Source organism: Myxine glutinosa, chromosome 14, assembly GCF_964187855.1.
Source record: "Myxine glutinosa chromosome 14, kmMyxGlut1.1, whole genome shotgun sequence".
Lineage (NCBI taxonomy): Eukaryota > Metazoa > Chordata > Myxini > Myxiniformes > Myxinidae > Myxine > Myxine glutinosa.
Window position 1 is genome coordinate 26,144,421 of NC_136274.1, and position 14,166 is coordinate 26,158,586.

Genomic DNA, 14,166 nt, shown 5'->3' on the forward strand with positions numbered 1-14,166 from the left:
GTAAGTTTTGTTTAGCCGGTTTTTTTTTTGGTTTTTTTTGTATACACAATCGAGGCTCGTGAAAGAGCTAACATTTATTTCACAAACAAATCAAACCTTTCCCCCCCATCACTTTCCCCCCCATCACTTTCCCCCCCATCACTTTCCCCCCTATCACTTCCCCCCCTCATCACTTCCCCCCCCATCACTTTCCCCCCCAATCACTTTCCCCCCCATCACGTTCCTCCCCATCACTTTCCCTCCCATCACTTTCCCCCCCATCACTTTCCCCCCCATCACTTTCCCCCCCCATCACTCTCCCCCCCCATCACTTCCCCCCCATCACTTTCCCCCCATCACTTCCCCCCCCATCACTTTCCCCCCCATCACTTTTCCCCCCTCACCCTTTCCCCCTTCACCCTTTCCCCCCTTCACCCTTCCCCCCCCCCTTCACCTTTTCCCCCTTCACCTTTTCCCCCCTTCACCTTTTCCCCCCTTCACCTTTTCCCCCCATCACCTTTTCCCCCTTTCACCCTTTCCCCCCTTCACCTTTTCCCCCCTAGGTACTGTTGAGGTACGTGTGTTTATCACTGTAGTATAGGTACTGTTGAGGTACGTGTGTTTATCACTGTAGTATAGGTACTGTTGAGGTACGTGTGTTTATCACTGTAGTGTAGTATCAGTACTGTTGAGGTACGTGTGTTTATCACTGTAGTATAAGTACTGTTGAGGTACGTGTGTTTATCACTGTAGTACAGGTACTGTTGAGGTACGTGTGTTTATCACTGTAGTATAGATACTGTTGAGGTACGTGTGTTTATCACTGTAGTATAGGTACTGTTGTGGTACGTGTGTTTATCACTGTGGTATAGGTACTGTTGAGGTACGTGTTTTTATCACTGTAGTATAGGTACTGTTGAGGTACGTGTGTTTATCACTGTAGTATAAGTACTGTTGAGGTACGTGTGTTTATCACTGTAGTATAGGTACTGTTGAGGTACATGTGTTTATCATTGTAGTATAGGTACTGTTGAGGTACGTGTGTTTATCACTGTAGTATAGGTACTGTTGAGGTACGTATGTTTATCACTGTAGTATAGGTACTGTTGAGGTACGTGTGTTTATCACTGTAGTGTGGCGGCCACGAAAGCCCACTGGCGTGGTGACATCATTCCGCGCACCAAGTAGGCGGCGGCCACGCCCGAGGGGTAGGCGTGGCCTCAGGATATACACCGGGCGCGCAGCCCGGAGCGCGCCAGTGCTACAGTGACCTCTTGTGAATAAAGACTCTTTTGTTTAACCGCGTTGTCCGCTTCCTCCTTGGTAGCAAGTAAGCGAGCGTAGCACCGTGCTTTAATTGGTGACCTCCGACGTTCTGGTCAGCCGTCGCTGACCACCCGACATGGCAACCAACGCGGTAGCAATGAAGCTCCCCGAGTTCTGGGAAGCTCAGGCGGAGATCTGGTTCCTGCAGGCCGAAGCCCAGTTCAGGCTTCGACGCATCACGGCGGACGAGACACGCTACTGCCACATGGTCGCCTCCCTCGGGGCCGGCGCGGCCGCCCGGGTCGTGTCGGTCCTGAGGAACCCACCGGCCCACGACAAGTACGAGGTGAGCAAGCTCCTCCTCCTCGCCACGTTCGGCCTCACAGTGGACGCACGGGCCGATCGCCTCTTGGACCTCCCCGAGCTCGGTGACAAGCGACCGTCGGTCCGAATGGACCATATGCTGTCGCTCATGGGCGACGAAACCCCGAACGCTCTATTCCGGGCGTTATTTCGACGCCAGCTGCCGGCACGAGTCCGCCTCGCGTTGGCCGGTTCCGCGACGACGGAACCCCGTGCATTCGCGGCCGAGGCCGACAAATTCTATGCGGCTTTGGACACACAGGCGAGTTTCGGTGCGGCCGTAGCGGCTCCCGAGCCCGAACCTCCTGCGGGTGCCCACCCCTGCTCCGAGGGGCGCCTCGTGGCGGCCGCCACGCCCCGCCCACCACCACCGCGGAAACCGCGGCCTCCGGCTTCGCCGCAAACCTGGTGCCATTTCCACGCCAGGTTCGGCCACGAGGCTCGGCAATGTCGCCCGCCGTGCTCATTCGGCAGGTCGGGAAACGCCCGGGCCGGCCCTCGGTAGTGGCACTGAGCACCGGCTGATTAAACAGCCTCCTATACATAACGGACACCTTATCCGGGCGCCGTTACCTGTGCGACACGGGAGCGCAGGTGAGTGTCGTTCCTGCCGGTACGTCCGACAAGCAAACCGCGGGCCGAGGTCCCGCGCTGCTTGCGGCCAATGGTACGTATATACGCACGTACGGAAAACGCTGTCTCTCTCTGCGGTTCGGAGGGCAGGTTTTCCGTTGGTCGTTTGTTACGGCCGACGTGCCTATGGCACTGCTCGGCGCGGACTTCTTATGTGCTAGGCTTGTCCAGGCTGAGACATTCAGCTCGCTCGCGGGCGCGCCGCCCGCCTCGTTGAGCAGCTCACTGAGCGGCTCATCGAGCGGCTTGCTGAGCGATTCCGTTCCGGCCAGGTTCATCTGCACGCTTCCGGCAGTGGACGAATTCGCCCGCCTCCTCGTGGGTTTCCCGGCCCTCACGAGGCCCACCTTCTCGGCGGGGGCTGTCAACCACGGGGTGGAACACCACATCCCCACCGCCGGGCCACCGGTCTATGCCCGGGCACGCCGCCTCGAGTTGACGAAGCTCGCCATAGCTAAAGCGGTGTTCGCTACACTGGAGCGGCTCGGCATCGTGCGGCGCTCCGAGAGCGCGTGGGCGTCCAGGCTCCACATCGTGCCCAAGCCCGGCGGGGGATGGCGACCGTGCGGGGACTACCGGCGCCTCAACGATGCCACCACCCCCGACCGCTACTTCGTCCCCCACATCCAGGACTTCTCCGCCCGGTTGGCGGGCATGTCCTTCTTTTCAAAGGTGGACCTCATACGCGGCTACCATCAGGTCCCTGTCAGGCCGGAGGACATCCCGAAGACGGCTGTCATCACGCCATTCGGGCTTTTCGAATTTCTTCGGATGCCCTTCGGTTTGAAACATGCGGCTCAGGCGTTCCAGCGCCTAATGGACAGCGTCTTGCGCGGCTTGGATTTTTTGTCCGTCTACCTGGACGACATCCTCGTCGCCAGCGCGTCTCGCGAAGAGCACCTTCATCACCTCCGCACGCTCTTCGAACGTCTGGGCCAGCATGGCCTCATCGTGAACCCGCCAAGTGCCGGTTCGGCATCACTGGCATCGACTTTTTGGGGCACCGCGTCACCAGGCACGGGGCCGTCCCCCTACCGGCAAAGGTGGAGGCGGTGAAGGGGTTTCCGTGCCCCCGCACGATCAAGGGGCTCCAGGAGTTCCTGGGCATGGTAAACTTTTACCATCGGTTCCTGCCCCGCATCGCCCAGCTCCTGTGCCCCTCACACGAGGCCCTTCGAGGGAAGCCGGGCAAAGGTGACGTTACCTGGACTGAGCAGATGGACGCGGCGTTCTCGAGCGCGAAGCTCGCCTTGGCCAACGCCACCATGCTCGCGCACCCGGCGCCCGATGCACCGATCGCCCTCACCTCCGACGCCTCAGACTACGCGGTGGGCGCGTTGTACGAGCAATGGGTGCGTGGTGCCTGGCAACCGCTGGCGTTCTTCAGCCGGCAGCTTCGCCCGCCCGAACGCCGTTACAGTACCTTCGACCGCGAGTTGCTTGGGCTTCACCTGGCGGTCAGGCACTTCCGCCATCTGCTCGAGGGCCATGCGTTCATGGCCTTCGTCGACCACAAGCCGCTGGTTTTCGCGATGGGCAAGGTCGCCGAGCCGTGGTCGGCCTGGCAACAGCGTCACCTCGCGGCCGTGTCCGAGTACACGACGGACATCCGGCACGTCGCGGGAAAGGACAACCCGGTAGCCGATTGCCTTTCCCGGGCCGTCGCCCACGCAGTCCACCTTGGCATCGACTATGCCCGGATGGCGGTGGACCAGGCCGCCGACCCCGGGGTCCAGGCCCTGCGGACCACCGTCACGGGCCTCCGCGTCACCGAGGTGCCCTTCGACGGTGCGGGCATGGCCCTCGTTTGCGACGTCTCCCTCGGGCGGCCTCGCCCCATCGTGCCCGCAGCCTGGCAGCGCCAGGTTTTTGACGCCATCCACGGCCTGTCCCACCCGGGCACGAAGGCCTCCCAGAGGTTGGTCGCCGACAAGTTTGTCTGGCATGGCCTCCGGAAGGCCGTCCGCGGCTGGACCAGGACGTGCCTCGCGTGCCAGCGAGCCAGCAGCCCCATTGGCCCTGTTTACTGTGCCCGAACGTCGGTTTGACCACGTTCACGTGGACCTGGTGGGACCTCTGCCCCCCTCGCGGGGTTTCACCCACGTCCTCACCATGGTGGACCGCACCACCCGGTGGCCGGAGGCCATGCCTTTGGCGGCGACGACGGCGGCAGACGTCGCGCAGGCGTTCATCGCCACCTGGGTCGCCCGGTTCGGCGCCCCCTCGGACATCTCGTCCGACCGCGGCCCCCAGTTCACCTCGGAGCTCTGGGCCGCGGTCGCGCGGGGGCTCGGGGTCCAGCTGCACCGAACCACGGCCTACAACCCCCAGGCCAATGGCCTGTGCGAGCGGTTCGACCGCTCGTTGAAGGCCGCGCTCCGGGCCACTCCGCGACGGCGGCTGGGTCGACAGGCTCCCCTGGGTCCTGCTGGGCCTCCGGACGGCGCCCAAGGAGGACCTGCGCACATCCGCGGCGGAGGTGGTCTTTGGACAACCGCTGCGGGTGCCGGGCGAGTTCCTCCCCGACCCCACGGCACCTTGGTCCGCGGCGCAGGAGCAATCCGCGCTGCAGGAGACCGCCCGGAGGTTCGCCCCGGTGCCGACGTCGCACCACGGGCACCCACCCATGCACGTCGCCCCGGAGCTTCGCACCGCGGAGTATGTCTTCGTCCGGCACGACGCCCACCGGACACCACTGCGGCCCACGTACGACGGGCCTTTCCGCGTGCTGGAGACCGGGGTGAAATACTTCACCTTGGACATCGGCGGTACTCCCTACCGCGTCTTGGTGGATCGACTCAAGCCGGCCCACCTCGACGTGGACCACCCACCGCCGGTGGCTCGGCCCCCGCGTCGGGGCCGCCCCCCGGCGGGCGGACCCCCGGCACCGCCCAGCACCGCCGGCACACCGCCCCCTGGTCCGGCACCCATCCCGGGTACAGCCGGGGGCATCCCAGCTGGCATCCCTGCACCCCGGACGCCGCCGGTCGCCAGAGGGCGCTTCGGCCGGGTCATCCGTTTGCCCCGCAAACTGGCCCTCCAGGTGCGCGGGAATTCTGGGGGGGCGCGTGTGGCGGACACGAAAGCCCACTGGCGTGGTGACATCATTCCGCGCACCAAGTGGGCGGCGGCCACGCCCGAGGGGTAGGCGTGGCCTCAGGATATACACCGGGCGCGCAGCCCGGAGCGCGCCAGTGCTGCAGTGACCTCTTGTGAATAAAGACTCTTTTGTTTAACCGCGTTGTCCGCTTCCTCCTTGGTAGCAAGTCGCGCGCGTAGCACCGCGCTTCAGTAGTATAGGTACTGTTGAGGTACGTGTGTTTATCACTGTAGTATAAGTACTGTTGAGGTACGTGTGTTTATCACTGTAGTATAGGTACTGTTGAGGGACGTGTGTTTATCACTGTAGTATAAGTACTGTTGAGGTACGTGTGTTTATCACTGTAGTATAGGTACTGTTGAGGTACGTGTGTTTATCACTGTAGTATAGGTACTGTTGAGGTACGTGTGTTTATCACTGTAGTATAAGTACTGTTGAGGTACGTGTGTTTATCACTGTAGTATAGGTACTGTTGAGGTACGTGTGTTTATCACTGTAGTATAGGTACTGTTGAGGTACGTGTGTTTATCACTGTAGTATAGGTACTGTTGAGGTACGTGTGTTTATCACTGTAGTGTAGGTACTGTTGAGGTACGTGTGTTTGTCGCAATACTTGCAATCTTCATCGTTAATTAAATTTAAATAGTTTGAGGTTTTTATAAGTTAATTTCAGGCTGGAAACCGTTTCCATTCGCTAAAGACAGGTTAAAGGTAACCCTGAAGGAGCTGGGGCTCCCACGTCGATCGGAAGAATGGACGAGACAAAAAGCTGGAATTCATCCGAGTTGCTTTAATCAAACCAAACACTCAGGCACTCTGAAAAGTCCGTTTATCGGGCAGCAATATATATACATATTATCCCGGAGCGTTTGCCCAGGAAAGGCGAGAGGGGGCGTGGCCCAGCGTCCTGGCTGCGGCCTGGCAAGTTGAGGGCGAGCCTGCCCGGGCGTCCTGGACGAGCCCGGCATGGTGATCGCTCCGCGTCCTTGATAGGTGCAAGGCGATTGTGAAAACCCAGCGGTAGCCGCTACACACGTCCCCCCAGAATCGACTTGCACCGGCAGGGTCAATTTGAAGGGGGTCCTGATGACCCGGCCGAAGCGACCCCTGGCGGGTCGTGGGAGGGGGTCCGGTGTGGTGGTGGGCGGTCGAGTGGGGGGCACCGTGGACGGGGGGCGGCCTCGCCGCGGCGGAAGGGCCACCCGTGGTGGGTGGTCGACGTCCACGTGCGCCGGCTTGAGGCGGTCCACCGCAATCCGGTCCGACCTGCCGCCGATGTCGATGACGAACGACTTGTCGTCCCGTCGCAGCACCCGGAAGGGCCCGTCGTACGGCGGCCGGAGTGGCCCCCGATGTGCGTCGTGACGCACAAAAACATACTCCGCTGTGCGAAGTGCTGGGGGGACGTAGGACTGGGGGTCACCGTGGTGGGATGTTGGCACGGGGGCAAACCGTCGGGCGGCCTCCTGGAGGTCCGAGCGCTGGTGAGCTGCGGACCAGGGACTGGTAGCGTCGGGCACGAATTCGCCCGGGACGCGTAGCGCCTGGCCATAGACAAGCTCGGCGGTGGATGCCTGGAGGTCCTCCTTAGGGGCCGTGCGGAGGCCCAAAAGGACCCACGGCAGCCGGTCGGCCCAACCGCCGTCTTGAAGGCCGGCCATGAGCGCGGCCTTCATGGAGCGGTGGAATCGCTCGCACAATGCGTTTGCTTGGGGGTGGTAGGCCGTAGTACGGTGGAGCTTGACCCCCAGGTTGCGGGCGACCGCGCCCCACAGCTCGGAGGTGAACTGTGGTCCGCGGTCTGACGAGATGTCCGCCGGTGCGCCGAAGCGGGAGACCCAGGTGGCGATGAAAGCCTGCGCCACGTCGGCGGTGGTGGTGGAGACGAGGGGAACGGCCTCCGGCCACCTGGTGGTCCTGTCCACCATGGTGAGCAGGTGTGTGAACCCCCATGACGGGGGGAGGGGGTCCACCAGATCCACGTTGACGTGGTCGAAACGTCGTTCGGGCACGGTGAAAGGTGCCAGCGGGGCCTGGGTGTGTCGGTGGACCTTGGCCCGTTGGCAGGCCGTGCAGGTGCTGGTCCAATCGCGGACGTCCCGACGAAGGCCGTGCCAGACGAATCGCGCCGACACCAGCTTCTGGGAAGCTTTCCGGCCCGGGTGGGAAAGGCCGTGGAGGGAGGCGAAGATGCGGCGTTGCCAGGTGACGGGCACGATGGGGCGAGGCTGGCCTTGGGAGACGTCGCAGAGCAGGACAGTGTCCGCGAAGGGGATGTCGGCCAGGCGGAGGCCCGTGTCCGCCGCCCGGAGGGCTTGCACCGTGGTGTCGGTGGTTTGGTCCGCCGCCATAAGCGCAAAGTCCACGCCCAGGTGGACCGCGTTCGCGCTGGCCCGGGAAAGACAGTCGGCCACGGCGTTGTTTTTGCCGGCGACGTGCCGGATGTCCGTGGTAAACTCCGACACGGCGGAGAGGTGGCGCTGTTGGCGGGCCGACCACGGCTCTGTGACCTTGGCCATGGCGTAAACCAACGGCTTGTGGTCGACGAACGCCGTGAAAGGTCGGCCCTCCAGGAGGTGGCGGAAATGGCGGACGGCCAGGTGTAGACCGAGGAGCTCCCGGTCAAACGTGCTGTATTTGAGCTCGTTCGGCCGGAGCTGCCGGCTGAAAAAAGCGAGTGGCTGCCAAACCCCGTTCACCCATTGCTCATGTACGGCGCCCACCGCGTAGTCGGAGGCATCCATGGTGAGGGCGATGGGAGCGTTGAGCACCGGGTGAGCGAGCAGTGTTGCGTCGGCGAGGGCCCGCTTTGAGCTTTGGAAGGCCGCATCCATTGCTGCGGACCAGGCGATGTCGTGCTTGGTCGGCTTGCCCCAGAGGGCTTCGTAGAAGGGCCGCATGAGTTGAGTAGCGCGGGGCACGAAGCGGTGATAAAAATTCACCATTCCCAGGAATTCCTGCAGGGCCTTTATGGTGCGGGGACGCGGGAACGTGGTGATGGCCTCGACCTTGGTTGGCAGCGGCACGGCCCCGTTCTTGGTGATGTGGTGGCCCAAAAAATCAACGGCCGTCGTGCCGAAGTGGCATTTGGCCGGGTTGACGATGAGGCCATGCTCGCTGAGGCGCCCGAACAGTGTTCGGAGGTGGAGGAGGTGCTCGGCCCGGGACGTGCTGGCGACGAGGATGTCATCCAGGTAAACAAAAAGGAACGGCAGGTCACGCAGCACGCCGTCCATCAAGCGCTGGAACGCCTGAGCCGCGTTCTTGAGACCAAACGGCATCCGCAAGAATTCGAATAAGCCGAACGGCGTGATGACTGCCGTTTTAGGGACGTCGGCCGCCCTGACAGGTACCTGGTGATATCCCCGTATGAGATCAATTTTCGAAAAAATGACCCGTCCCACCAGACGGGCGGAGAAGTCTTGGATATGCGGGATCGGGTACCTGTCGGGGGTGGTAGCGTCATTGAGACGGCGGTAGTCGCCACACGGGCGCCATACACCCCCCGGCTTTGGCACGATGTGCAGTGGCGAGGCCCATGCGCTATCGGAGCGCCGCACGATGCCGAGGTGCTCCAACGCGTCGAATTCGGCCTTCGCCACGGCGAGCTTGGCTGGGTCGAGGCGGCGGGCCCTGGCGTAGACCGGCGGGCCCGTGGTTGGTATGTGGTGCTCGATCCCATGCCGTACTGCGACGGCCGAAAACGTCGGCCGCGTGAGGGCCGGGAACTCCATGAGCAGGCGAGCAAACTCGTTCGCCGCCGGGACGGCGCATGCCAGCTCGGTCGGCGCGGAGCTGCTCAATGTGCATACCAGGGAGCTGAAGGTTTCGGCGTTGATTAAACGACGCAGTTGGACGTCCACCAGCAGTCCGTGTGCGCAGAGGAAGTCGGCGCCTAGCAGAGCCATGGGCACGTTTGCGGTTACAAACGTCCAAGCAAAGCGTTGGCCGCCGAAGCAGAGGGTGACGTTGCGCGGGCCGAAGGTGCGGATGGTCGATCCGTTGGCCGCAACCAAGGAGGGGCCGCAAACCGCGGATTGCCTGTCCTGGTCAGAGGCCGGTATGACGCTCAGTTGGGTGCCGGTGTCGCACAGGAAGCGCCGTCCGGACGCTTTATCCGTGATGAACAGTAAGTTGCCCGTGTGGCCGGTGCTCATGGCTGGTAATGAACGCCGGCCCGGCCGTTTCCCGGCCTGCCGAAGGTGCACGGGGGTCGGCATGTCCGGGCCTTCTGTCCGAACCTGGCATGATAGTAACACCACGCTTGGTCAGGTGGAGGCCCCGGTCGTCGTGCTGGAGGTGGTCGGCTCGGTGTAGCGGCCGCCAATTGCGTCGGCAGTTCGGTCGTCGACCGTGCCGGGTGCTCGGGCGCCATGGGTGTTGCGTCGGACGGCGGTGGGTCCCATGTCGCCGCTGCGATGCGCTGTCCTGCGGCGGAGATCTTGTCGGCTTCTCTGGCAAGGGCCCGGGGATCTGTGATCGTCGTGCTTGCCAGGGCGAGGAGTACCGGGTTAGGCAGCTGACGGAGGAACAGCTCCCGGAACAGGAATGCCGGAGAGTGCTCACCGAGCAGTGAAAGCATGTAGTCCATTCGCTCGGAAGGGCGCGTGTCGCCGAGCTCGGGCAGGTCGAGCAGGCGCCGTGCGCGTTCCGCCGTTGGGAGGGCGAAAGCGTCGACGAGAAGCTTCTTAATCGCGCCGTATTTGTCAGCGGCTGGCGGGCTCTCGAGGAGGCTCAGGGCGCGGGCCGCGGTGGCCGAACCGAGCGCTGCTACCACATGGTGGAAGCGGGTGTCGTCGGCCGTGATGCCTCGCAGGGCGAACAGGGAATCCGCCTGTGCGAACCAAACCGCCGCGTGAGCCTCCCAGAAGGTAGGCAGTTTAAGGGCGACTGCCGTGTCCATGTCGGTAGGTCACCAATGAAGGAGCTGGGGCTCCCACGTCGATCGGAAGAATGGACGCGACAAAAAGCTGGAATTCATCCGAGTTGCTTTAATCAAACCAAACACTCAGGCACTCTGAAAAGCCCGTTTATCGGGCAGCAATATATATACATATTATCCCGGAGCGTTTGCCCAGGAAAGGCGAGAGGGGGCGTGGCCCAGCGTCCTGGCTGCGGCCTGGCAAGTTGAGGGCGAGCCTGCCCGGGCGTCCTGGACGAGCCCGGCATGGTGATCGCTCCGCGTCCTTGATAGGTGCAAGGCGATTGTGAAAACCCAGCGGTAGCCGCTACAACCCCACAAATATCTCACCTTGATCATCATTGTGGAAAGTTCCTGCCCTCAGACATTGCTCGTGACGTCATAGCGCTGTGTTCTGGCTCACAGTCGTCATGGTTACATAATTTGGTTGCCATTGATTCCTCCCAGTTTGTTCCGCCCCAAGTGCTTTTTTGTGGTGTATCAAAGAAACAAACACTTGTGGTGTTCGTCCCACCTCCTTCCGCATTTTACCACCTGCTGATCCCATAAACAGAGCACGGATGGTCATTGATAACACAAACACGGTACATGTTTGATTCCTGGTGATTCCTGCAGAGTGGGTGACCTGATTACCTGCTGGGATGGCAAAGGTAAACCATCCATTGCAATCCGAGTCATCAGGCAATCCGAGTCATCATGGGTTCATTACCCATGTCTCGCATTGAATCCACCTTGGGGCCGAAGCTTCTTACTTGTGTATTTTTAACTTTTACCTACTCTTGTTATTTATTTTAACTCTTCATTAGGTCATGTCGCCGGCACCATGGCAAGTTTACAAATTCCTGCCCTATCTTTATTCAAATGTCAGGCCTATTCCAGAAGAATGTGGGAACAATTGTGGCCCCGAAGAAGAAGATGGAGTCTTGCTGTATTGTCTCCGAGTCCCAAATGCATTGTCCACAAAATGTTTGCCTCCCCAAATGGCGGATTTGATTTAAACTTGGCCCAAACGGAAAACTGTTTAACTTTCACTGGCATGGTCTTCAGTAAGATACACTACTCACAATAAGTTAGGGATATTGGCAGGTTCTTCGGTGTTGTTGATTTTGTGTATTAATTATGTTGAAAAAAGTTGTTGGTCCTAATTCTATGGTTATTATTGAGTGTGAAAGAACACAGCATTCTTGATTTCAATACCCTAACCCCTATAAAAAACATAAACTCACTCCCACAATATCCCCAACTTATTGTGACTAGTGTATAGAAATAATGCTTGGGTTTGAAATAAACATTGTTTTCCATCTTTGGTCTCTTCCAGGAACCCACTATGAGAGACGCAATGAGGGAGGAATCCATGAGGACTTCGGATAATGTGAACAGTAAGACCTTTCTTTCTTTGTCTATCTATATATCTATCGATTTGTTTACTTTCCTAAGCCTGCCTGCCTGTCTGGCTCCTTTAGCAAGTTTAGGCTCTGTAATTATTTTGATTTGAGTGTTTTGTTTTTAACCAGCCTCTTGGCAATCGACAACAACATGCATTTTAAGGCCATTTTCCCTGCTAGAGCGGGGGTTAGTTAGCCTTGCGGGGCCCATGACGATCTTCTCCATTTTGCCCTATTTTCTGCATCTCTCCTTGTTAACCCCCTTGCCCGCATTTCTTCTTCCACCATCTTTAGCCAAGTCTTTCTCGGTCTTCCCCGTCCTCTGCTTCCTTCTACATTCATGTCCATCACTCTTCTCAACCGGTCACTTTCATCCTTCTCAACAAATGACCAAACCATCTCAACCTGTTCCTCTTCACAGCATCCATCACAGGCTCTATTCCCGTCATCTTTCGCCATTCATCATTTGTCTTCCTCTCTCTCAACGATACTCCGCACATCCACCGAACCATTCGCATTTCCACCCTTTCCAACCTTCGTTTCTGCTCTACGTTCATTACCCATGTCTCGCTCCCATAAATCATAACACTTCTCACACATGCAGCATACACCTTTCCCTTCAGCTTCAACGCCACTCCCCTCCTCATCAGCACGCCACTCAGTTCCCGAAACTTCTTCCATGCACATCTCACTCTAGCAACCGTTGCCGAGTCTGATCCACCTTCTCCATTCAGCATGTCTCCGAGGTAGCAAAATGTTTTCACACATTCCAGCTTCACGCCGTCTCCAAGATCCAACTCGACATTTCCTCCATGTGCAGCTCCCTCTGTGCACACCTTACATTTGAATGTAGCTGCCACACTGGTTAATGACCCTCTCAGACCACTACATTTTTGATGAACCCACTCGGGGCACCTTATGAACCCTCTTGGCAATCGGAAGTGAAATAACCCCCATTAAAGCACGCTCATATGGTATAAAAAAGCAGAAGCGATCCATATGAGTGGCTCGTGCAAATACGTTAAAAAATTCTTGGGAAATGAAGTTTGGAGAAAAAAGCCCCCCCACAAACACATCTATGTTTAATCTTCCAGATGACGTGTTTTTTGTTTATTTCCTCCGCCAGCAAAAGTGGACTGAGGTTATGTTTTCACCCATATTTGTCTGTGAGCAGGATATATCAAAAAGTTATGGACGGAATCGGACTACTTCATGGGCAGCTTAGGTGTATGATAAGGATGAATTCATGATATTTTCATGACAATCTGGTTATGAGGATTTTTTAAATTTTTTCATGCCCCCGATGACAAAGCCGCTGGAGGCATTATGGCTTCAGGTTGTCCGTCCGAATGTGATAGGTTTGTGCTACCCCTGCGATAACCTGAGAACGGCTGAAGGGATCCAATTCCAATTTGGTGCAGGTAATTATAATAAAGATGAACTGGTTAGATTTTGGGGTCATGACGTCAAAGACCAGAGGCCATTTAAGGTGAAAATCCTGTTACCGTGATAACTTGTGAACCATTGATGGGATTTTGACCAAAGTTGGTGCAAGTATGTATTATGATGGAAAGAGGAACTGATTTTATTTTGGGGTCCATAGATGAGCGGTCAGTCTCTAATAGGTTTATAACTTGAGAACAGCTGAAGGGATCCAAGTCAAACTTGGTTCAGGTATAGTGCCTTCAGAAAGTATGCACACCTCTGGATTATTTTTTCCACATTTTGTTTTGTTACAGCCTGAATTTAAAATGGATTAAATTTAGATTTTTTTTTTTGGCACTGATCTACACATAATACCGCATAATGGCAAAATGAAATTATTTTTAGATATTTTCTTACAAATTAATTTAAAATTATATACAGAAATATCTTATTTACATAGGTATTCAACCCCCTGAGTCAGTACTTCCTAGAAATGTCTTTGGCAGCGAGTACAGCTTCGAGTCTTCTTGGGCATGTCTGTATCAGCTTTGCACATCAAGATTTGTGGAGTTTCTCCCATTCTTCCTTGCAGATTTGCTCAAGCTCTGTCAAGTTGGATAGGGAGCGTCGGTGACCAGCAATCTCCAAGTCTATCCACAGATTCCCAATGGGATTCAAGTCTGGGCTTTGGCTGGGCCACTCGAGGACCTTCGCGTTCTTGTTCTGAAGCCATTCCAGCATTGCTTTGGCTGTTAGTTTGGGGTCATCATCCTGTTGGAGTGTAAATCTTAGCCGCAAAGGTCCTTTGCACTCTGAAGCAGGTTCTCCTCAAGGATTTGCCTGTATTTGGCTCTATTTCCCTCGATGTTCCCTCAATCCATACAAGCATCCCAGTCGCTGCCACTGAAAAGCATTTCCTTAGCATGATGTTGCCACCATCATGCTTCATGGTAGGGATGGTGTTAGATCGGTGATGAGCTTTCTTGATCGGTTTCTGCCAGATGTAGCACTTTGAATTCAGGCCAAAGTGTTCAGTGTTCGTCACATCAGACCACAGATTTTTTTGCTTCATGCTCTGCGTCTTTCCTGTACCT

At 57.6% G+C, this 14,166-nt stretch overlaps 1 protein-coding gene across 1 annotated transcript in view; it reads left to right on the top strand.

Moving 5' to 3' along the window:
- The window catches only part of LOC137412300 (stomatin-like), a 64,623-nt gene that overhangs the window by 1,068 nt on the left and 49,389 nt on the right, over window positions 1-14,166 (top strand). Inside the window, exon 2 of the mRNA XM_068097564.2 lies at window positions 11,581-11,641. Within this exon, the coding sequence (XP_067953665.1) occupies window positions 11,590-11,641 (52 nt within the window). The 5' untranslated portion in view covers window positions 11,581-11,589. The remainder of the gene's footprint in view (window positions 1-11,580; window positions 11,642-14,166) is intronic.